The 26,479-nt window shown below is 35.4% G+C and overlaps 1 protein-coding gene across 3 annotated transcripts in view; it reads right to left on the reverse strand.

Annotated features, from left to right (window-relative positions):
• ROBO1 (roundabout guidance receptor 1) overlaps positions 1-26,479 on the reverse strand; it is a 704,094-nt gene that overhangs the window by 57,531 nt on the left and 620,084 nt on the right. For 2 of the 3 annotated variants that reach the window (XM_048080848.2, XM_048080849.2), the window contains 6 exons: positions 26,234-26,372; positions 24,836-24,963; positions 10,138-10,146; positions 7,287-7,411; positions 5,329-5,500; positions 2,225-2,430 (listed from right to left, as the gene is read on the reverse strand). In XM_048080848.2, the coding sequence (XP_047936805.1) occupies positions 2,225-2,430; positions 5,329-5,500; positions 7,287-7,411; positions 10,138-10,146; positions 24,836-24,963; positions 26,234-26,372 (779 nt within the window). The remainder of the gene's footprint in view (positions 1-2,224; positions 2,431-5,328; positions 5,501-7,286; positions 7,412-10,137; positions 10,147-24,835; positions 24,964-26,233; positions 26,373-26,479) is intronic. The other variant, XM_048080853.2, reaches the window with a different exon arrangement.

Here is a 26,479-nt window from a genome sequence, read left to right on the forward strand (position 1 = left end):
CATCTCTGCATGTTTCTCCATGAATATGGATAAATGTATTAGACTGCAAAAAACTTTGAACCAGAAACTTCTTACATTAGAAGGCATGAAGTTAATGGCTATGTTTCTGAGCTTTCTTCAAAGAAGGGAAAAAGCTGCATATTCTAACTTCATGTTACCCGTTCTGTAGCATTTATTCCTTACTCTGCAGAGTTCTTAAATAAATTGATAAGGAATTCAGGTAACAGGACTCCCATGCAACTTTCTGCCTAAATGATGCCTAGGATTTGTCTGGACTGCAGCATTAGAGAGAATGTCAACCTTCAAACAATTAAATATTTCACAGGGCCTTATACATCTTGGGTTCTCTATACTAGTAAATGTTTCACTCTAAGGCAGATCCAAAAAAAGGATCTCCATATGTTATTCTCATCTAGTTCTGAATGCTGACTTACTTGTCCATATGTGACTTAATCACATTTCAAAGGAGTTTTTTTGTTTGTTTGTTTGTTTTGCAAATACATTGTACCCTACCATATTGGGTTTATGTGGCAAGGCTGTCCTAGTGGGGAGACTGCAGGGGTGGCCTCAGTGAGCAGATCCCAACAGCAGCCCCATGTGAGATCAGAGCCAGCTCCAGCTGGCTCCAAAAGGGACCCGCCACTGGCCAGAGCTGAGCCAGGGAGTGACATTGGTTGGGCCTCTGAGATCATGTTTAAAAAAGGAAAAACTGCTGAGAGACTAGCTGTGAGAGAGAAGTGAGAAAATTCCTGTGCAGAGGCTCCCAGTGGAGCAGGTTGTCCCCCTGCAGCCCATGGGTCCCACACGGAGCAGATCTCCACGCTGTAGCCTGTGGAGGAGCCCCCAGTGGAGCAGGTGGATGTGGCCTGGAGGAGGCTGTGGCCCATGGAGAGACCCCGCAGGAGCATGGGGCCTGGGAGGAGCTGCCGCCCGTGGGGGATCCGTGCTGGAGCAGTTTGCTCCTGACGGATGGTCACTGTGGTATGGAGCCATGTGGGAGCAGTTCTTGGAGTGCTGCTGCCTGCGGGAAGCCCCCGCAGGATCAGTTCAGGAAGGACAACATCCCGTGGGAGGGACCACACATGGACAGGGGCAGAGAGTGACCGTGAAGGAGTGGTGGAAATGAAGCATCAGGGACTGACCACAGCCCCCATTCCCCGCTCCCCTGCACCACTTGGGTGGAAGAGATAGAAGAGGGTGGATGGGGGAGCAGGTGTTTTTAGTTTGTTTTGAGTTTCTTACTGTTCCATTATGCTACTGATAAGCAATGAATTTTATTAACCTCCCTACACTGAGTCTGTTTTGCCCATGACAGTAATTGGTGAGCAATCTCCCTGTCCTTAACTCAGCCCTTGAGCCCCTTCCATTGTCTTGGGGAGGGGGAAGTGAGAGAGCGGTTGTGGTGGAGTTCAGCTGCACATCAGGGTAAAACCAGCACACCTACTGAGGTCCCAGCCTCAGCAGATGAGATGAATGGAAGCACTCAGAAATCAGAGGTTGAAAGTCTCAGCCAGTGAAACTTATAATCGGTAACACAGGAAGTCTAGGGAAAACACTGAAGTAATATATTTGGCCTAATTTTAAGAATTACTAAAGTTCAAACCACAGAAAATAGAGAATCATCAGTGTGCTGGAACTTAACAACATTTTAAAACACTGTACATTTTGCAAGGTGTGTCTGGCAATATCGACCAGGAACTTTTTACAATTCCCTAAGGAAGCCATGTACTTCTCAGGTGTTTAACTATTTGAAGGTATGCTTATACTGTCAAGTAAATATATTTAACAGCTATTTTGAAAAAGCTGTGTACATGACTCTCATTACTGCAGCATGCTGAACAAGGATTTTCTTTATAAGCATTTGAAATAATTAGATCATTTTTATCTATTAGTGATGAAGTCCAAATATTTTAAATTCATTTCACTGAAATACGAGTTTTCCTTCCCCCTTCATGTTATAAATACCAAATAATCCCCCTCATTAATACTTCTTAATAACATTTTTGCATCTGAAATAATGTGCTCTGTGATATACAAGCCAAGGTGTAAAGCTTAAAGAATGAACTATCTGAAAGCATGACATATCAAATAATTTAATACCATTATTTATCATTTCATTCATTCTAAACGTAGGACATTTACATCAAAAGAGCTCTGAGGAGAAAAAGTGAAACAAACAACAGGAAAGACCCAGCACAAAAACCAGTTTGCTAGTTCAAACTACCTTAGCATATCTGATCTGCAATGCTCCAGTTTCCAACTGCTTGATGCGAGAGTCCTGGGTAGAGATCAGGATCCCATCCTTTTTCCAGAGGATAGTGGGCGTTAAAGTGCCTGTAGCCACACAGTTCAGTACTAAAGTACCATCTACAGCTACAGTCTGATTCACAGGACCCTGTCGAATGACAGGGGGAGGCCGGTCTGCAATCACTGCCAGAAGAAACAACAGGAAATAGATTTCTGCGGCTGGAAGCAATTTTCTAATCATCTAAGCAACAGCAGTTGCTTGAGGCTTTGAAACAAACTAAAGATAATTAAACAAGTAATTAAAGTCAGAGGCATGCATTATTCAGGGCAGGGTGCATCATAATGATGCACAACTACAGAATTTTAAAACGATATACAATACATTAATTTCAGAAAGGAAATAAGCATTATATATTACATATCGGTATCTGGTAGACATCCTCTAATTCCAATGTCTTTACAAAGTGATAACAAAATGATAAATGACTTTGCAAATTATTTGCAAAGGCACAGTTTTCACCTTGTTCATCTTTTACCATGTAGAAGGCCTGTAAAACATACTTCCTCTATTCAAAGACAGAGAAGAAGGAAGTAGGCAGGCATGGAATAACCTGGTAAATATGTAGGGTTTTTTTTTTCCATTTTTTTCTTTTTTTTTTCTTTTTTTTTCAAAATGCTGTAAATCATCGATTTATCTTTGTGCTGTTTCCTAATTGGGAGATGCTTATGAGTAGGCTAAACATAATGCTAATGAATAGCACCATTTCAGAACTTTTCAGCTACAAACTATTTTCCAGTAGTTTCTGACAAATTAATCTGTCAATACTAGTTCGAAGTCACAAGGAGAATCCCACAGTGTGTTTGCATCAGTTCTAACGCATGTTGCACACAATGAAAATGAAATGGTATTGATGAGTTATTTACTAACTATGCACAGAAATGTATAAAGTAATCTCAGTATTCACAGAAAAAAGAATGTTTTTCTACACATTTTTACCATTATCCAATGGATAATCAAGAAAACAGATAAAAACTATCTAGTTTTGTTTTTTGTGACCCCCTCCTACCTCTATTATCTAACATGACATGGACTAGTAATCTGAAAATAGCCACAACTTTAAATGACGTAACTCTGTTTAGCAGTTAAAATCTGGTCTGGTAGCTGAAATATAAACCTGAAGTTCTGGTAGTTTGGGATCACCACATAGTTTTGGATTGCTTTTTGTAACAATAGACAGGGTGTTATCATTGCTTTTTTTGGCTAAATTCCAGCTCCTGTAATTTCATTTGCATGTTCAAATGACACTCGATGTTTTCAATCTCCTGTGCTTCCTGTCCCAACCTGTTGTAATGCACTGCATGGCACTGTTAGGCCATTAGTATCTTTCTCACGAGAGCCAGCCAAACTAAGATCACATATAGTTTGTATTTAACTTTAACAAGCTTCTAAAGAAGCTTGCAACTGTCAATGGTATGAGGCTCTACAATAAAGTTTGGACATAATTTTCCAAATAATTTTCTGAGCAACATCTTCTGTTTGGACTTGATAGTTATGCTTTGCTTTACCATTACTTAATACTATTTAATGCTAAGCAATTTACAAATTGTTTACTAATAATCAGTTACAGTAACATGTTGATATGCCAGAAGTCAAAAATGTATAAAAATAATGCGCACCAGAAATAGTATGGATATGTTGCTATTCAGTATTGAACTGCATAAATTCCACAGTATCTTTGCCCCACCTAATGCTCCCAGTAATCACCTCGCTGACTGATCTGTGCTCTACAGCTTAAGTCTAATTCCACTGAAATCCATGGTAAACATAAGTGCCATTGAAGCTGGTGGCAGAACTTCTATTACCTTTAGGAATATGAGGGTATCATTCTAGATATCCTGTCTTTACTTTAATAGAAGTGAAAAAAAAAATGTTCCAAGACATCATACAAAATAATTATCCACTAGATCAATCCATAACATATGGTCATAGTAAAACAAATATGTTTAAATGAACTTGATTTTTTCCAAGTTCAGATGGCTTAGGTCATTAAGAAAAAAACTCTTAAGGTCTTTAGCTTAATTCTATTATTAAAATTTCTTTTTCACCTTGCCATGATCTTCTCCACAGTGGAAAGGGAAAGTGGCTTAAGAAACATGGCCTGCCACTTTTGAGAAATCAGAAATAACGCTGTCCTATTCCTCCAAACAATTTCAATCCAGTGTGTGTAAAGAGACAATTTTATTCTCCAGTTTCACTGCATGTTTCTAGTACTGAACTATTTCTATGCTTTCTATAGTGCAGAGGCCTTGCTTATGGAATCTATTCTCTGGCAACAGCTTCCTTCACCTCAAAACCTCTCCACAGACTGCATTCATCCTTTTTCTGTAAGGGCTAAGATTATTATTTTACCTACAAAAATATTTTTTTCCTTCCTGTCTTTCCTATAAAAAATATTAAGAATTTCTGACAATCTGCAAACTGACATAACACCAATATATATTACTGCTTGCAGTATGTTCCCTGTAGCTTTTTCATCTTAAATTTTGTCACAAGTGCTCCTAAAAGGAAATGTATGATAATATGCATTTGCATATTATTCTACTGACTTCCATACAGATAAAGGTTTTTTCTTTGCTATACGGCAATACTAAAAAACAGGGAAAAAAAAAAACAACAGGAAAAAAAAAAAACAGGGAAAAAAGCAGATAAATGCAGATGCTTAGCAAACAGGCACACAGTAATAGGGATAAATACTTAGGCAACAAGCAATCTGAAAGTAAGTTAAATGTAAAGGGTGAAAGCAAAAAAAAAAAAAAACAGATAAATTAACAGAACTGACAAAAATCCATAAACAGAAGTAAACTTATCAAATACCAGATGTTGATTCACAACAAAATGTTAAGTGATATCCGAAATTTAACCCCCTGGCACAGAAGACCCAAACAGGATTTTTACGTTCAAAGAAACAATGCATGCAATATGACTTTATGTAAAGCAGATCCAAATAGTGTCATATCCTCCTCCTGATGTATGCAAATAAAAATAAAAACTTGGGAACAATAAAATAAAGGCATCATTACCATCAGTAACTTCCAAGTAGGCTTTTGTTATAATACTTCCTGCAACATTTAATGTCTGGCAGATATAGTAGCCAACATCCGACCTCTGGACATTGGTGATGGTGAGGTCACCTGTCTGGGAAACTGAAAATCGGCTGGATGACTGAGGGGGCTGGTATGAGAAAAGAAGGTTCTAGGAAAGAAAGAATGTGTAGGAAAGAGAGAGAAAAAGAAGTGTTAAAAACATTCTAATATCAATATTAATAACTTAAATATATCTAAACAAATTCATCTTTCCACATTATATATGAAACGTTCTGACCCTCATATCTTAAGCATGTCTATACCACAATGTGAGTAGTTTTATATTATTTATTATTATTATTATTATTATTATTATTATTATTATTATTATTATTTGGTGATAAAATAGGTGCAGATACACACATAAAATTGTGTAAGTCTTTTGGGGTTGCTCTAATACCCTCAGTAGTCAATGCTGGGCTTTATACAAACTGTAACAAGCAGTAGTAAAGGTCTGATGTGTATAGATATCCCAATGGTGCACGCAACTGTGGTGAGCCTGACTAATTCGCTTCAACATCTTTTTTTTAGACCTTCATTCAGGGCATTCTATTTATTCCATTTCAAATACAAATGTTCATTTACTTGTTTGTATTTTAACTTTCAAATTCCCAAGAATGGAACAGTTTTCTAAAAAAGAGATGTTGTTTAGGTCTCTGTAGTCATAGCATTTATGTTCTGCAATGAGCCTTATAATACATAATTCAGTCCCACACCAGTTTTTGCTTAGACAGTTTTGGTACAAAGTACATGGTATTTTACCAGCAATAGTCCAAAGTCAAACGGCAGACATAATAGTACAGTCTGTTACACCACATAGTGGTTTCAAATTTCTACCTTTGGCTGAACAATTTATAAATGAGAATACCCAAAGTTTACAGAAGCTATTTTTCATCCTGCTATCTTACCTAATTTTATTTTGAATTTCCAAAATGCATCTGAGGGAATGAGACACAAGTTCCGCTGCTTTAGTATTAGCAAACCATACTCACTGACCTTCATTCATTAAAAGTGTAGTAAAAAATAAGCAAGAAAAAATATGTACTAAACAACTGTTAGCAAAAAAAAATCCAGGTCATACAAAAATGTAAATATAATCTATCTATATACTTTTACAATAAGATATTATCATCTGAATTTGGCCACTACTCTAGTTGCACTTAAACATTTAGACAGACATATTCAACAAAGAACACTTCGTGTCACATCTCTTCTTCAAAAGATGATCCTGAAAGAAAACTGTGATTCTCTTGCTGTGCTATTTTGCGTTTCATCCACTAGCTTTCAAGGTTCTTTACAAAGAAGCTGAAAATAATTTTCCCTCCCATTCAAATAAGGAAGCTAGGAGAAAAAGTGCCCTATTCAGGTATGACCTGGGGCTGACTGACTGACTGGAAAAGTAGATATTAGTCCCAAGCTAGTGTCCTATCCAGACAGTGATGAAGATCAACATAGCAAATCATTTAGTTCTCCAGAAACGACACACACACCTGGCAAACTAATATCTGCACCACAAAAACAGACTCAAACTTTCTGAAAATTTTTGGGGTATTTGGGAATTAAAGAAAACTTCAGCATCAGTCACTTTTTCATCTCTTAAACGTTTCTCTCTGATAGGAGAAAAAGATTTCCATTTCATGGAATGTTTCCACCTGTTTCATAAATTTATTTTTACTTTCATGGAGAAAACTCGAGACTAAGCAAAACATAGATATACTTTCTAGTAAGGTTGACATCTCCTTGAATGCGTGTGACTTAGAGAAGAACTATCCAGCATCTCCTAGCACTAGAGCTATTTTTCACATCCTAAATACAAGAATTAAGGTATTTTTCTTTCATGTGACAACATCTCCTCAAGAAACTGCTAAGAAGAATGGAGAGAAAGACTGTTTTACCTGACTTCCCTCTCTCCGCCAAAAGATGGCTGGCTGAGGGTTTCCAGTTGCTTCACACTGGAAAGTCACTGTTCTTCCCAGTGCAGCTACCTGATCACGCGGCTTTACAACAAACTGTGGAGGCTCTGAAAGAGGAAAATACCGTAAAAAAAATAAAAAAATAAAAAAATTACACTGCTGTCAGAAGACCAAAGCTAGCCTATTTGAAAGGCATGATATAAGTCCTGACTTTAAATGGTGTAAAACAGAGCAGTTAGGTGTCTTTAATAAGGAGAGGCAGCACAAAGACTCATCAGCTAACAAATCACAGCTTCATCAGCACTCTGATCACCTGTTCTGTTGCTGGACTTCTCAGGTAAAATCCTTACTGTGCATCCATTAATTTTACTAGTCACCAGTTGTACAAGAAAGTAAGTCCCACTAAACAGGACAAGTTGCAGAGCAACAGACACCAATGTGAAAAAATCTGTTAGATTTTTATTTTTTTATTTATTTATTTTTTCTAAGATTGATTTTTAAGCATGGAAAAAGGTACCAAGTCACCATGGAGAAATCTTTGAGTGACAAGTGGCCCACAGGCCACACTTTGTCAAAGGCTGTAATAAATCCTGTTGAGTAACTATGAATTCCGGTTTACTTACACAGAAGTAATATATATATATTTTATTATTTATGAGAGAAAAAGCCTCACATTGCTTATAAAAGAGACTTTTGATGTAGTTGGGGTCTCTCGATTTTTACAGTTTAACTCAAAACCCCCACAAATACCACTGAACGATTTAAAATCTTCAATCCAATTACTGAAAAGGAATGAATGTAAAGCAACAGCAGAGCTGAATGTCTTCCTCATTTACATAGACAAGGGCATGTTCAAACAAAATATATATGGAAATGAGGGCAAATTTGAAACATCTGCTCAGCCTAACATTATAAATACTGCCAGCATTGTCCAAACCATTTGATTTATACAGACTTCAGCAACCACTTCATCCAGTAGTAAATAGAATGTCAAAAAATGATGTCAGTCACATTAAAAAAGAAATCAGGATAGTTGACAGCATTAGATACGTTGTTGGGGATAGCACAGAACAACAAATCTAGCTTGTTTGAGCCTGTTCACTCTCACTCCTTGAAAAATGTGCATTAAATGAAAGTCCGTTTACTTAGTGTTTATTCATTTCCAATTCCTTCTGATCATCTGTCCAAAACTAATTATTCTCTCCCTCTTGTTTGGGTTGAGAATAGAGAGGATGTTTTGAATTTGACCTTAATAACTTGTATCTTTTTTTTTTTCCATTAAAACATTTCTGTATTTAAAAGCTTTTCTTTAAAAAGGGTTTTAATCATGTCATTTAAAGATAATGCTCAATGTGCTTAGTAGAAATCATGTAACTGTGACTTTATATAAAATGAATTAAGAAACAGTAAAAGTCCTTTCTAAAAAATTTACTTTCAGTTTTCATGTGGGCCAATACTTTCAGTTTTCTGCTTCTCTTTGCCTGTCTCAGCTCCCTACTGAGCTCATGGTAGAATATACTCTTCCTATCACCCTCCTGCTTTGGGGCAATTTTTAAAGCACAACATATCATTATTTACATTTGGATGCAAATGTTACCTTTCCTAGAATTTTCTTAGATAAGGAACTACACGAAGTTAGGGTGCAGTTCACCTACAGCAATTAGCAGACTTAAAAACAGTTAGTTCTGAAACATTCAATCAACACCTTGGAAGAGGATGTGCGAAGATTTTGACATGATAACATGTTTAATTTAGAATGGAAGGTGATGCTGCTGGGGATTTACCACTGGGTTGTAAGGTATGATTGGGAAAATGGAGATGAGAGTGAAGCACCTTCATTATGCTGTTGGAATTCTAATAACAAGAATAAATTTAGCATACAGTTGAATTTAAGGTTTGACTAGTTCTGTACTGGTTTGTGACATAATACCACACAGAATGGAACCAAGGGTTTCTCAATTCTGTGCTACTGACTATGATTTATTAGGTTTAAGATTTCATTGAACTTGAGAATGGATACTGTTATATCAGCATAAAACAGTTGTGACCACTGGAGAAATAGCTGAATGCTTGTGATTCTAATACCCGAACATGATTTTCAGGGTCTACTGAATGCAAAAAAAAATGACAGGAAATGTTGTCTCCCAGGTAACCATTTATAAAATACAGATAGGTATATGCTTCTATGTATTATTCTAAATATGCATTTCACATGTATATTAGTCAAAATACATGTGTATATCATGCATATTTGTATTATTCTGAATCTACTCCCATTAAAGTAAATAATGAAAATACCAATAGCTTCAGTGTCAGAAGAACTAAAATAGGGTTAAGAGAAACTTTGTTATTAAATTGTCTTCCGTGTTTTTACTGCACTGGAAGCATTTTCACCATTATTTCCTATAAACTTCAGTTTGCTTTCACACCTTGCATCGTTCAAACAAGTCTTATGTGTTGACTATACCATAAAAGAAGTGGAACTAATAACCCACTTAAGGAAAAAATTTCTATCCTTGAGACCTTTAAAACAAAAATTATTTTCTTTTATAGAACACAATTTCAACTAATGCAGTCATTGAAGATAGAAAACATCAGGATTTGACTCATTACATCACATAAAAACGAAGTTAGCAACCCATTACCTTTCTCTTTGTCATTAAGTTACCCATACTTCATGCAGAATTTATTCTGTGCGATGTGTCTTGTCAATAACAAGTAAAAGATGGGAGCTGACTGGTTGAAGGACATGGAAGGGGATGGATGGAAAGGGGAGATGTTCTCGTCACAGTAATACGATGATTAGAAGATGGCCAATAAAATTTCAACTTACCAGACACAACTAAAAACAAAAACAAAACAAAAAGAAAACATGGAATAAATAAAATTGAATAGACATGAAACAAAGTAAAGAGTAAAGCAAAATTAAAAAAAAAAAAGGATCATTTTTAACGATCTTAGAAAGCACATATATATTCTGATATATGAAACACAGCTTAAAAATGTTGAACCACATATTTTGTATTTTTAAGCAGAACTCTATCATGCTGGAAGTAGGCTATATAGACTAAAATGGGTAACAGACTAAAATAATGGTTGGGCAACTTGGGTTCTATTCCAAGCCAACTGTTGTTGTGGAACCTTAGGTAAAAACTTTTTATTTTTTTTCCCCATATTATTGTTTCTCTGCATGAAGAGCTTTCCATAGTAAAATGAACTTGAAATCGCCAGTAAATATCAATTTGCAACACTACTGAAATAGAACAGTGACATTTACACCCTTTCTAAAGCATACAAACATCTACTAACAGAAAATACTTCTTTGAGGCTAATAGCTATTACAAAGGCAGTTTACTCAACCTTTAGTAATATGCTGAGGAATTTAGCCCCCACACCATTTTTTTTTTCAGTATAGAATTGCTGTATTGAGGTCATAATGATCAGTATTAAATTGTAAATGCAAACTAATCCACAATTACAATTATATTTAAAAAGATTCTTAATCCTTTTCTTCCCCCCAAAAATCTCAATTTCAGTAAAATACACGAAAGCAGAGATCTACTGCAAAACATTCTATTTCTCAACAGAAATATTCCAGTGGTAAATTATCTAGTAGAACATTGTCCTTCAAACATAGGTGAACATTACTGTAAGTTTGGAAATGACCTGATGAATCCTGGCAGGCTAATTTCACTTATAAAAGACAGGCATGTCAGAAAGCATTCCAACAATACATCACTAATTGAAAGAACTGATTCAAAATAAAAACGTAAAAATTTTGCATTGCTTAATTATATATAGATTCTGGAAAAAAAATTTAAAAAGGGTAGTTGGTATAAAATAATTACAGTATAAGTCCAAATATATACACTTTTCTTAATACTTTTTACAAATACCAAGCCCTTCAAGCTTTAAGCTGAGAATAAAACAACTGTTGTTCAGCAGGGTATGCTTTTATATTGAGCATGTAAGCACTTGCTATATACCATCCTCTGATAGAACACATGGAGGAAACTAATAATATCCAGTCTGCCAAAATTCATTAGGCATGAGGAATACTGGCTTACAGTTCACATAAACAGAGGACTCCAGGTGTAATAAGAAAATGAAGCAGAAGTAGAATCAGATATAATACTTGAATTTGGATTGTGCCAAGAAGCTGCAACTGAAAGTGTAAAAACCTGGTCATATAGAGAACTCTATTTTTATGTTATTAGAGACATTTTTTAAGGAAACAATCCCGAACAGAGGAAATCAAAGTGCACAGTTTTCAAAGTTTTGATTTTCAATTTTAGGGAAGTATTCTGAATGTATGTTAGCCTTCTTTAAGTGTGTAGGTTCAGAATTTCTCCAAGAGAAAAATAGTGTGTATTATTCTGCTCAGGTTATCCTGGCAAATCTGTAACTTTTAAGAGGAGTAGCCAAGAAATTACACAAAAGAATTCCTGAGAGAAAAATGCTTGTCCCCAAGACTGAGCTCCTAGTGACTCTTGATCATGTATGTTTATATTACACAATAGCCACTCCTTTAAAACTGAAAAGCTCTCTGCTAAACTTCCAATTACAGTTTGACCTGCTTTAAAATTAAAAATGCTTTTCCATAAAACACAACTCATATTCTACATGAAGGAGTCTGATAAGAGACACAATGTAATGCAATTCTTGCACAGAGGATTGCACTCTAAATTACCAATTTTCCACTACTTAATAAATGCCAAAAAGAGAAAAGATAAGCCTTCCTGGTAGCAATGTAAAGCTGCCTGAGCCTTCTACTGAAAGTTCACTTGAAATTTTCAAGATAGAAATCTGTCTTTGTTGCTCAGTTACATTTCTACAAATTAAATTAACTTGCAAGTGCTGAATTTCCACTTTTCTTTTAACCAGATGGTTTCATTATTGTATGTCAAAAATAACCCTGTTGAGCAAATATATTTTTTTGCCCACCTGTAAAAACAGAGGGGATACTGATACATGAAAATAAATCCCTGTAGAAACAGGGCATCACGTTGGTTGCAAACTTGTGTTAAGGGCAAAGGGTGAAGTTTCATACAAAAATTTAAACAGTTCTGTCATGGGGAAATCATGTGGTTTAAAAGAACAACAATAAAAGCAATAGCTACAACAAAGACCACTTTCTTACTTTTATCTACATACTATTAATATCTAAGGTTCCTAAAACTGAGAAATAAATAGTTTTTACTCTATTAGGGCACATTTTATTTGACAGCACTTACACTCAATTATTAAGTAAATTAATTTTCCATGTGTTTATCACGGGTTTTCACATGGTAACTAGGGGGAATAACCTCTTTGTAAAGACAGGAAGGTAGCATGTGAAACCACAAATACCAAAGGAATAATATTTTTGCCTTTCAAATAATTTCCCTGACATGTGAGGTTTATCATAGAAGACATGTGTCCAGTCACCAAACAAAAAACAAAAGAAAAGTGGTTTCCAGACTAGCAACTTTATATTCTAATGTCTTATTCTTGCCAGCAATCTTATCATCCTCACTGGGACTATTGGTATCGTTAAATCCACCCTCAGGAGTAGGAATTTGCAGATTTAGGACTCAAACTACAGACAAGTATAGTTACCACATGTTAGTGGAGCAAAAAATTTATTTGATAGATGTCGTATTGGAGGATAATAGGATAATTCAGGTTGGAAGCAGTATCAAGAGGTCTCCAGTTCGAACTCCTGCTCAAGCAGGGTCAGCTATGGGGTGAGACCAGGCTGCACAGGGCTTGATCCACTCAGGTTTTGAAAATTTCTAAGGACTGAGAATGAATAAACAATCTGGGCAACCTTCTCCTCTCCTGACTGTCCACCCAGTGAAGAAATTTCTTCTTGTATCCAGTATCAATCTCCCTTGTTTCAACTTACATCCCTTGCCTCTTTTCCTCCCAACACAGCCTGGCTCCGTCTTACTGACAACCTCCCTGTAGGTACTGGGGGCTGCTGTTACGTCCAACACTGAAGCCACCTCTCCTCCAAGCTAAGCAAGAGCTGTTCTCTCAGCCTTTCCTCGAAGGATATATGTACACATGAGACCAAAACATACTGTACATATTGCCTATATCTTTAAATAACACATTTATTAATTTTTCTCACAGAAGTGAATGCAAATGCTAATCTAGTGTTTCTCTATAATTTATCAGTACTCTAGTATTAAGAAGCAAATATTACAGAGTTGCCTCTGTTTCCTAGTCTGACATTGGACAAGGTACAATATTCAAGTATCTCATTCCTAAAAGCAGTAGTAGTAATATCTATCTCAAAAAGAGTAAAGAGACAGAAATTGTCATTCATTTATACTAATAAAGTACTTTTGGGATCTAGGGATTCAAGGTGGTACTTAATTAATAAACAGCACTTGTTCTGCATATTAAAAACTCATAAAGTATGTTATGACTATTACTATTTATGAATACCTTCCAGATTCTTAGAATACATCTTGTAGTTCAGCTGACACAAGCTAAATACCTTCAATTTAAGCCCAGTGTATTTCATTTTTTATTATTAGAATAAAAAATTTTAAGTCTTTAAGGACTGCTTGACACCCTTATAGCATGTAGAAATTAATATAAAGGTAGTGAGACTGTATAATTCTACACCAGAGAAATCAAACAATCCCAATATTCAGGTCAATAATTACATACAAGATCAAGGTAATAGGCAGTCTTTAGTTTCTGTATAAATTTTTAAGTATATGATTAATCTATGAAATGGCAGTCACAATGAAATTTAGATTGCTTTCAATTAATTTTGTGATACATTAACCCTAGTTCAAGCAAAAAAATATATATATATCAGAGGTTGAATATGCCCGTAGAAACAAACTGATAGGAGATGGGATGTGATTATGAGCCTACGTGCTGGAAGAGACAGCCTGGGGAGCTGGCATTAATGATGCAGTTGGCCAAGTAGAGACTAAAGAGTATGACAGGAGAAACTCCAGAGCTAGCAACAGATAGTACAGAGATAGCTATATTATTTGTAATAAAACATTGCCATTTTCCAGAATGGCTGAAACTTTTTTGAACTCTCAAATGTTTATAATCTCTACATGAAAGAAATGGCTAAGTACAGAAAATTTGGGTACTGGATTTACATGCAGAGGAAGTGTTAGTTTGAATAGGTTTAACAAACTGGTCAAACTCTGAGTGGTCACTCCTTAAAAAAAAAATTAAAAAAAAAAATTTAAAAAATTAAGAAGGTCTGATGATCTTTTCCAATTCTTTTCCTTGTTTCAAACAATTCCTCAGCACAAAAGCTTCCTACCTCTTCTGCTCATGAATATGTTTCACTGTTAAACTCTGAAATCTAATTGACAACTTTTTACTTTCCAAAAAAGGATTTAAATTCTGGAGGCATTAATATCTGAACAAGGACTATTTAATGCCTTCCTGCGACACACCTACCAGAAAGTGATGTTGCTGTTCTACAAAAGCTATTATTAAGGGAATTAGTTTAAGACAATGTTTCATTTCCCTTCCAGAGATTTGTTCGCTATTTGTTCTTATCAAATCAATCTGAAGCACCCAATATCCTTCACAAGCAACATTTCTCTGCAGTCATCTGTGAGAAGTATTACTTTCTACACAGTAATAAGCAAAGGCCAAAATCCCCTGTTCTGAAAAAAAAATAAAAAAATGCTGCCATTCAGCTGTCTCCTGACTACAACCTGTGAAAAACATGGGAAAATAATACCAGATACATTACAAAAGAAACAGTGTATATCCTTTTTCATCCTCATTGGTCTTTGCATTTTCAACTGTCATTTCTTGAGGTCTCTCTCTATATACAAATAGTTTACATTTTCCCATATTTTGTGCTAAAATTCACATTCTTAAAAGACCAGACTGGGACACCTTTACTCACCATGAATGCTTACACAGTATATAGCTCCAGGGCATGAAGTGTGATATAGTGCAGTACAAACTTTGGAGGAAAGGTCTAACAGTCTGGCTCCAAGCATGCCACAACCATATATAGTTCAGGGAAAATGTTTACATGTGAGTTTTTGATGTTTCAAATCAAAAGCAAGGGCTTGTAATTCCAAACCCTGGCAAGGGAGTGATCATAGTTAATTACATTTATGATGACTGGAAAAATTCTGTTTTGGGTTGTTGATGATATATCAGATAAACACTTCTTAAGTTTATAAGAGCAAGTGACTACTGTAACTTCAAATGAGCAAAGATGAGAAGATGGAAATCTAAAATGACTGGAGAGGAGGAGCAGATGGATTATATTCTATAACAGTGCTATAAGAAAGAGAATGAAATTAAAATAGAAAACTGTTGATTGAACATTAGGATAAACAGTTCTGATAGTTGGGATCACCGTAAGAAGTAGTGGAAATCTAGAAACCCAAAACAATGTTTCAGTTTCATGTACTGAACAGTTAATAATGGAAAAATCGCAGTATTAATTAGCTGCTGTGTTCCTCAAGATATTTCACAACATACTTTTGTTTCTTTCTTTTTGTTTGTTTACAGTTAACCCACATTCTCTCCTCTGTTAGGAGTCAGAAAAGCAAAGACTTGCCACGTGCTGGGCAGCAACTTGAAAACACGCTGAGTACAATCTGTGCTTGTCATGAATGTGCCACCATCAGGGTGCTGGTGGACTGCCAGCTGCACTTCTCACCACACTTATCTGCTGCACTCTGAGCCAGTGGTCGTGAGACAGGTGCAGTCTGGAAACTGGGCAGCCACAACATTATGATGCTTACTCTGACCAGGCAAACAGAATATATTCTCAGATTCAGCAGAGGACGTGGGCTTCTACCTGCTGGCTTGGTACCCAGAGTAAAAGGGCAGGTGACTGTGGACTCAGGAGCGCTAATGTATGTCAAGGGAAAGTGGTCTCACAAAGAAAAGTGCAAGTACTGTTCCTTCCTGCTGACAGTACAAATGCAGCCTTGAAAATTTAATTACATTTAGGGTTAGCACACGTACTGGGGAGAGACAGACATGAGGATGTCCATATAGAATTCTGGTCATTTTGAGATTTAATTTGGGCTGAGAGGTGATTTTTTTTTTCCTTCTAAATTCTAATTTATAGGGTTGGGTAGTGAAAACTGGTGCTCTCTCAGCTGTGTCTCGGTAGTGAAATTATATTAATGTTTGCTTCATAGCAAATCTTCCCTAAAAAACATTTAGAGTTAAGACGAAGAGGGCTACACAAGCGAGTGGGTATACATGTGTGTTGGGGAAAACCTACTGCAAAAATCTCTGGGAACAGAACAGTCTGCACAATGTACTCACACCAGATTTTTTGATTTGCAACTGATTTTGCTGATACAAGCTACAAAATCAGAAAGCTTGCAATCTCACCTATTTCAGGAGTTAATGAAGATTTTTATGATAAAATCAAAAATGTGGAAAGAGACTTTGCAGTGTGGTTTTAAAAGGCAGCACTTCTCAGGTTAATACATGTAGTACTCTCAGTTTATAATGTTTACAAATCCTGTAGTCAATGCCTTGGGGTGACAGTAGAAATCTAAAATATGGGGGGTGGAAGACAGAGAGGGAGAGATTTAAGTCCTTCCAGAAGTTCCTCTCCTGCTCTCCTCTGTTCCATCCTTGCTCTTGGTCCTGCTAAACCATCTTATAAACTAAATACAATTTAGTGAGCACACTTAGGAGAGGCTTAATTCCATCTATTTAAAAACCAGAGCAATGCAGTGAACTGTGGAGTTCTGTTTCCCAGGCTTTTCTTTTTTGGAGAATGCTTGTCTTCCCCTCTGTTTAAAAAGAACTGAGGTAATTTCAGGCGCTGCTGCAATCTAAGCAGTCGTGGATACAAATATTTATACTATAGCCTTTTAAAAGAGTGAAAAAAGATAGATAATTTTTAAGTAAGCTGTGCAGAAGTACAAAAAGATTATGACAGCTGGATACTATTTGAAGAATTCTTAGGAGCTCCCTACTGCATTTTTTTAACTTACAATAAAAGATAGTAGAGCTGAAAAGGAAATGGAATGTAATTTTTTCCCCAGCTGTTTATGATAGCAGAGTTTTCTTCTTTAAAAGAGGAATTTAAAATCCATAGCAACTTTTTTCTAATAAGTTAAAGCTATTTGTGAGAAATGGCCAAAGCCCCATGATCAATGGATACCAAACACAAACTAAAAATGAAAGGACAATAAACCTCCACAGCGAAGTAACTTTTGATCACTATAAATTATTATTATTATTATTTTTTTTTTTTTTACATGCAATACTCAGTAAGGAATACTGCCAACTGAAACAGATACTATTTCAAAAGGAATCTAGACTTCTCTTTCTTGTTATAAGGGCGATACTTCCTCACATATAGACAACCCAAGTCTACAAATAGCACAGAAATACCTGATCTTACTTTTTTGATAGTGTTATCACTATCAAGGTAACTAGGACACATTAACAAATGTTAATCACAGATAGCAAAAATCGCAACATTTAAGAACTCTACATCAGACCAAAATAGCCATCAGGTACCAGGAATTTTTAGTGTGACGCGGGTGGAAATGGGAACAAGCTGCCTAAAGAAATAAACACAATCTTCAGAAACAAAATATATACATATATTATTTAAAAACAAAAAACAAAAAAACACTCAGCCTGTTTTTCATACAGTGAGGCAGTGGTTCACCTTTACCAAAAGACTGTAATACTATCAAAATTACTGGTGTCCAACCTGATGTCCATCCAGACAGTTTGTTTGTTTCTCAACCCTCTCATCCTATTCCATAATCAAATGAAAATAAAATTCACTCCGAACTTCAGGAATTAATGTGCGGTCATCAGGACAAGAAGAACATGCAAATTCCTCCCACTGAGAATAATAGGAGCATACTTAATGTTTATCAGTTTAAGCTGTTTTTTTCTTGCACTGGAAGCTCATGATACTGAGCCTACTATGTGACACAGTTTGCTTGTAAAGACTGCAAGATACTTTATTACCCAAATATATTCTGGAGTGTTATTCAGCACCTAACAATAACCTATTTTAGTGTTCAAACAAAACATAATTCATAGTCACAAACAGTGCCTAAAACAGCTTAGCGAAATAATGTTTGAACACACTGCTGTTATAAGTCAGCATTTTTTGTCAAGAACTAATTCGCAGAGATGACTGATTTTAATGATGCATGTAACGTAACATAAGTAAGGGAGTGTACTATAATCACTGTATAGTCCTTATGAAAATTACTCACAGGTTAGAAACAAGGCCAGAAAACGGGTGTTATTTTTTACAGATGTTTAGCGTAATTTAATAAGGCCTACATTTATTTCAGAATGAGCATACAGGAGAAATACTGTTTAATGAGTAGCCAATATAAGTTATTATTCCTTGCACTCTATTTAATTTTACATATAAATCCCCAAATCCCCAAACACAACATTTTGCAGTAAAATTCTGCTTTGTCTATTTTAATGGCACAACTGTTGAAATGTTATCTTTACAACAGCAGTCATACACACACACACAAAAAAGCCTGCAACAGTGAAGCCTGATACAGAAACAATTGATTTTTCCGTAGCCATTGGGTTTAGGAAATTGCAGGCAGTAGAAAAGAATCTTTGCTACTTTTTAATTGAGTGCTGATTTATTCTACACAAATCTACTTTCTTAAATTCTCTGCACTGAGTGATTAAAAGGTGTAATTTTAAAGAATTTTACAGTGAATTAATCTCTTTCTGCAGGAGAAAGCCTCTAGCTTCAACATATCTCTACAGTAACGTTTCTTCAAATTATTTGTACTCCTTATGCTCTACTTGCTAAGAAACATCTGCCTCAACTTCTTGTTTTAAAGTGCTAAATTGCAGTAACAGTTCTCTAAAGTTTTTAAGCATTTTTTCCACATAAGCAATTGTAGTCATTGTTATGAGATGCTATGTAAAAAAACAAACAAACAAACAAACAAACAAACAAAACCTCCAGTTAAAAACTTAAAAAAACATAGAAGCAGTTGTTTGTTAAAATACGTTACATGGATTTAAAGTAACTATAAATCTTTTTTTTTTTTTTTTTAATTTTTTGAAATACTTACTGTTTCCTTCTTTCCCTGCATTTCAGAAATGCTTCAGGAGTCTTAGTGTTCATCACTCGCATCAGTAGAACAAGCACCTTCAGGGCACTAACCTCTTCTTCAGATAGTTTCCTCATTTCCCTCTGATTAACTTCTAAGATTTATATTCTCTAACCAGAAATAGGTGGCAGTCAAACTTCTCAGATCATTGATAGAAATCTGAAGTACTGTCATAGTTTACAGCAGTCATTAATGGGGAAAGGGATGTGCCTTTAAGCTATACAAATCACAAGAGATAGCTCCCCTCACTTATCCTGCCAAAAGTTTATTAATTAAAAAAAATACTGAATTTCATCAAACAATCACTATTATTCCTTTCTCCTTCATGGAAATGTAAGACATAATATTGCTTAAAATCAATTCTTCCAAAAGGGAGAAATACTGACCACGTAGACAAGTTTAAATTTAAAGATTTAAATCCAAATCCCTGTTTTAAAATTAAAGCATTTAATGATCCAGCGAGGCCTTCACTGCAACACATAATAGCCAACATATACCCCAATGGCATTTTTTTAAATCCCATAAAAATTCAAATTGCGTCTTTGTTATTTTAATGTCTGTATCTCAGATACCTATAAAGCAATTACATTTACAGCCAACTTATAATGTGTAACAGCAACCTGACACAGTGGAAACATTTACATGGTACTTGACAGACAAAAGAGTAAATCCCATTCCTTTTCATTCAGGGTGGTTTTCCTAGCCCTACCCAGAAACCTAATCAAATAGATGTCTTCTATGGCGTGCCTTAAAGTTACTTTGCACAAAGAGGGAGGTGGAAAGCAGAGGAAATTCCAGACCTGATGCATGTGCCACCTTTTCAGATTAAAATTCCTTGTCAGTTGACTAGTCCAGCAAAATCCCAGCGAGAACTCAGTTATGGAAAGTTCTTGTCACTGTAGGCTGGATACCCCACAGGCAATTTCTGTTATTCCCAACAGTAATGACATCATAAACCAGAACAACCTTGACATCAAAGAGCACCACTGCAAAATATGAATTTGCCAGAGCTATTTCCGCAGGAATTCTTCCTTCTTCCTGCCAAACCAGTAACACTGAATATGCTTAGTGCCTTTGAATGCCAACATTTACAATGCACTGTTCAGTTACTGCTGCTGAATGCTTGGGTGTGTATTAGAGGGGGCACTACAACAAATATTGCAAGCTCTTTCACAGTCACTTTTTGATGAAAAGGACCTAAAAAGAACACAAAGTTTGAGGATTTCCATTTACTACCAACCTGCTGGTGACCAACCCATAGTCAACAACAGGGGTATTTTGTGGAGACCTGGTCATCTGACATACTTAGCCTCTTCCTCCTTCAACTCCTGCTGAGCAGCAACGATACTGTCATTGCTATAACTGTTCTTGGCCTACAGCCTAGGAAGACTTCCACTGGAATCATAATTTTCAGTTGTTTTAGAGAGTAAATCTCATTTCAACATAAATGATAGAAATCTTATTAAAATGGATGTTTAAAAAAACCTGATTAAGTACTGCAAATGGGAGCAAAGCAAATGGAACTAGGGGAAAATAAGTGAAACCTTTTGTTGCTAGATTTACTTAAAAGCATTTTCATGATTAAATGTGAAATTTGCTGGTTTCTGAAGAAAGCCTACTGCTATTTCCATTAATGGTAAAACCAATTCTGTTTTAGAACTGAGGTTCTGAGGCACATATTCATGGCAATTTTATATTTCTCAGGAATATGGGATTCAGTTAAATTGTATATAATATTACCATTTCTACTGTTCTGCTTAAAGGCATAAAACTAAGAAAAACACATAATAGACATCTCCATGAAAACATGAAAAGCATCTTGCATATATACTAAAATTGTGCACGATAAGTATATCCAATTTACTTAGTGCTGGAAACTAAGAGAGAAATCCAGTGGGTCCGGAGATACATTTTTGGCCATCATTTCCCTTTGCTGGAGCACATCAGCTACTTATTAGAGTCTGGTAAAATGTACTGTACTCCAGGCTGCTTCCTGGCAGCTTGTATTGATTGAAGTATTTATTTAATAATTAATCATCTCCTGAATTAAACTCTACCATGTGTATTCAGCAATGTCTATGGATGCCTTACATACATTGATACAAAATGAAAACAATGGACTGAGGTTCTCTAATTTTAGGAGAATTAATAAATAAATAAATAGTAGAATTAAGTTTTCTTAAGTATTTAGTTTTCCAGGAAGAAAATAAGATAACCTGACAAACAACTTGAAAGACGGAAATACTTTTAAGCTGCAATAATAAAAGCCTAAGTAAGGGGTTCGAAGTTCTACGTAAATAGGGAACTCCAAATTTGGTTTAGTAGTTTTAGTGAAACTGAATAAAAATACAACATCTGTATCTCATATATAGACAGGAAACACTTAAAATCCCCAAAGTTTGGAGTCTGTATGCAGGGAAATACTGATCCCAGTAATCAGAACCTGTGATGCTGGTGCCTTGGGCAAGTACAACACTGAAATGGAACTGGTATCTCCTCCCCTCTTTTGTATTTTCTACCATCAGCATCCCATTATATGTAGTTGAATTATCTGAGATGATAGTTACTAGTCCACGGATACAGAGACAGCTTGTTCCCAGAAGCATTACTAGCTTAGAGGATGCCACACAGAGTTTTATGGAGCACTGCAGGGCATGTCTTACCAACTGCTAGATGTCTGCTAGACCAAGAAGTGCCAGTGCTGAGCTGAAGGCTAGCAGTACAGCTAGATCCCAGCTAGCTCTCTGTTGAGACACCAGGTTAGCTATTCACCACCTCCCGTCATCACATCCCTGCCACCTAAGTATCTCCATTAGCCACCGTGCTACAATCTCCACCTCTTAATACCCTAGATAACCCTGCAGGCTGCAGAACTTGCACAATTCAATCAGGCCTGGAAAATGATGAGCACAGGAATAGGATCTATCATCATAGCAGTGCCACAAAGCCAGAAGACTGAGAAGCGTCCTGAAGAGCATTGCTTACAGCACTTTCTGCTCTATGTCACATTTCACGCAGGGTAGCACTTTAACAGCATAGACACTTGTCAGACTATGACCACCCCGTCCTAAACAGACATGTCTTCTGGAGTTGTTACCATTAACAACTCCCATATTGTTTCTTTGGAGGGCAGTCTAGCATGAAAACACCACTGCCTATCCCAGAGCTACCGAGGGAACAAAAAAAACAACCTTTTTTTTGTCATTTGTTGAATTTAAAAAGGACAGATACACAGTTTCAGATTCAAATTCTGAGGCCATGGTTTGTAACATAGCCCGAATATGCATCAGAAATAACTCTATCCAGCATACCACCCCCCCACACACACACTTATGTATTATTCCTTCATCAACAGAACGTATGAAAATTACCAAAAACGCAGAAGAGACTTGTCATTTCCATTTCTTAAACCAGCCTGAAAAAATACTAACTCATATAAATGAAAAAATATTTTCCTCAATGAGCTGTGGAAACATGCTCATATGTCCATGAATGCTGTCAGATCATTATCATCTTAACACTGGAACAAGAAGATCACATCTACCTCTCTAGATGTAGTGTAGCCAATAAGCTGACCCTTCAGAAGATGTGGTTTAAACAAGAAGGCAGAGGAGGGAAAGCAGGGACCAAAAAAGAAGAGCAGTAGGAGAGAAGAAACAGGAGGAAAAGAAGGAAAAATGTGAAAAAATACCTGAATGGAAAATGCATGCTCTCTAGAGGAGTCTTATTTTTTTTTTTTCTTTTTTTCTTTCTTTTCTTCCATAAGTCTATGTTTCCTAGATACTTTAATAAATGGATTTTGATCGTAATTTACTGCATTATAAAGTAAAAATTGGACCCACACATCACAACTTCTAATATCAATCCATTCTACAGACACATTAGCACAGAAAAATAGCGCAGGAGATAATCCATTCATGCTGGGAAACCAATTATTGTATAACAATATCTGCAGAGCAAAGCTCTTACAGTGTAAACATCCACTGTGTAATATAAATGCTTACAAAATCTTACTGAATCAAGACTTATGCTCTGATACTGTTCCTTAGACATACTGTTTTATTATCAAAATTCAAAAGATCTAACTCTAGATCTCTATCAACTATAAACTTAGGTAATTTTGTATTTGAGTAGTACCATCAACCTATATGGCATTACCAGAATGTGTCTGCAGATTATTTGAATAAGACTGAGGAGGACTAGGGATACTGATAGCTTATTTCCAGAAAGGTATCTGCTCAACCAGTCATAGAGGAAAAGTTCTTAATACTGATATTCTAAAAGATTAACAGTTGACATAAGACATGATCTTCAGAACAAATAGCCATTTAAAAAAAATAATAATTCAAGCTTTTTCTTCGGAATAAACTGTGCTTACTACTCACCTGTTAATCTTTTATTCTAAAACACTGAGCATAAGAGATGATTATTTTGCAAACATAAGATATCAGTTTCGATGTATAAACATCATGATGACTTAACAAAAGAGAACATCTCAAAATTTTTTGTTTTATGAGACCTCCAACAAAGATATTCTTTCCTGTATTTTCCTAACGGCTACAGATGTTAAGGATACCAAATGTTTCTAGTGGAAAAAGGAGATCAGGTTAAGGACAAGACCTTTCCTGCTACAGTAAATGTGTCAAAATAGAGTGCTGTTACCAAATAAAATACTTTTAAGCCTATACTTCCCCAGAACTTCATAATGACTAATTCCCACTGAACAGAAAAGAAGGACAGGAGGACCATCAGCGTGTAGAAAAAAAAGCGTCAGTATGACATCATTGCCTGTCTGCTAGGCCGGAAAGGAAGAAAGGGATTATCTGAATAGTGAACATCTGGATTTTGTATATAAAGGCAATGAAGACTCTATACATATTAATACACTGAGTTCCACTGAATTTTATCTTACAGAGAAACAGTAGTGCTATGACATGCTTTTATAATGAAAAAGCAACTGAAATTCCAGTGGTCTGGGTTAATGCATTATAAGATATACATACAGATTTATCATTCAATGCTTATTTACGACATTTAATTGAAAAAAATCAGCAGATAATTGAAAATAAAATTAAAGTAATGTAGTTTGATAAAACTGGTTCTATTCTTTCTGTTAGTGTTTCAGATAAAAAGCTTGTAAATAATATAATTCTGAACACATTGAAATTCAAAATGTATTCAATTCTCCACCCTGGTAAGGTAAAGACTGCTTGAGAAAAATGTTACATCTGAAATGCTTCTGTTCCTAAAGAATACAATTTAAACTAAAATTATATTTTTGCATTTTTTTTTACAACACAGCATAGATATACGGTGTAAGTAGCAACTCTACGAGTTGTTTATAGACACAACTAATCTGTGTATAACAACTCCCTAAATTTGCCATGTAAAAAATCCATTTCTCTTAATTCTAGGTTAGAATAATATATAAAGAATCATTCTTACCTTGCACTGTTAGAGTTGCTGATGCTTCAGCTTTTCCAACCATATTTTCTGCAATGCAAGTATATGAGCCCATGTCTCCTGCCATAACTTTCCGTATTTTCAAGGTATGATCATCACGGATTTCGTATCTTTAAATATACATAGTAATATATAATGAACAAGAACAAAGGTAGAACTTTGTACAACTTTTGTAAAGGGTAGGAAGAAATACAGTGTTTTACCTCTGAAATATTTTTATGTATACATTTCCCATATAAATAAAAATATTTAAAAATGATTGTAAATCAATAATGTAAAAACAAAGGTTTTGAAGCAAAATATATATTTATAAATTTGAAAACCTGACTCTGATTTCATTTGCAACACAAGTCAGTTTCACTGGCATCAGCAGAATTTCACTAGGGTAATACAATTATAAGGTTCTACCACAGAACTTTTTAATTATTAGAACTCTCTTAACAGGTAAATTTAATAATAGTAATCATTCTCGCCATACTTTTTCCATCTGAATGAAGGATTTTATTTTTTTTTTTTTTAGTATGGTTGAAAAGAAAATATTGTCCTCATAAAAATCAGAATTGCTTAAATTTCAGTGTAAATCACAACTCATTCAATAATTTTTCTAAAGTATGATGTGTGGCCTTTCACAATTTCCTGTTCTTTCATAACCTGTTTTTTTCTCTTCTTTGTATAATGCTTTCAATGTGTTTCTCTTCATGGAAGCATACTTTCCTCTTAAAATTGCAATACTTTTTATTAAAGTTATAGACTAGATTAACAGAAAAATGAATTTGGATGACAGGAGCCAACTGTTACTGTGTCTTCTTTCAAATCCCTCCTGCTATCCTCAACAGGTTTTCAACTGATGTATGTATGGGTGTTTCAAGTAAATAAATATATAATCTATCACAGAATTATATTTCCTTTTAATAAGGTGTTTTACTTATTGGCCTGAATTAGAGCAAGGACAGAAAGAAACTAAATTAGAGATTTAATAAGAAAACCATATATAACCAAGACAGTTTGGTACATTAACAGACTACATTTTACATCAATTGCAATTCCAGTATACACTTCTTGATGTTGTAACCTGATTTATTAACTGTTATACATTCCCTCAAAGTTTTAATAATTACAGAAGGTTTTTCAGGTGAAGTCTGAGTCTATTTCAGATATTACTGACTGAACTGAGTTTTTTTTTTTTAAACGTGTTAACACAACAAAAGGCTTAGAACAAGCAATTCTTAAGTTTTAATATAATTGATAACTTCAAATCGAGCTTAATGTCTTATGAGGCTTTTTCTATTCAAGAAAAAGAAATGTTAGCAGTCAAATGTTGAATGGCAACATCATATACCAAACTAAATGTCATCAGAAAGTTAACTACATATACTGTACCTTGCTTTTGGTAATTCCCCGTCATCTTTCCTCCATCTTACTGTAGGGACGGGGTCACCTCTTGCCTCACATTTAAACTCAGCACTATCATCCACAGTTACAGCCAGATTACTTGGTCTCTTCACAAAAGATGGTCTTTCTAAAGGAAAAAAAAAAAAAAAAAAAGGATTAAAGGATTAGTTCAGCAGTTTTGTGACTGAATTGTGATTTTCCCTCAGTTCCAGCTGTTAGAGAAACAGGAACAGT

This window comes from Anser cygnoides, chromosome 1, assembly GCF_040182565.1.
Source record: "Anser cygnoides isolate HZ-2024a breed goose chromosome 1, Taihu_goose_T2T_genome, whole genome shotgun sequence".
Lineage (NCBI taxonomy): Eukaryota > Metazoa > Chordata > Aves > Anseriformes > Anatidae > Anser > Anser cygnoides.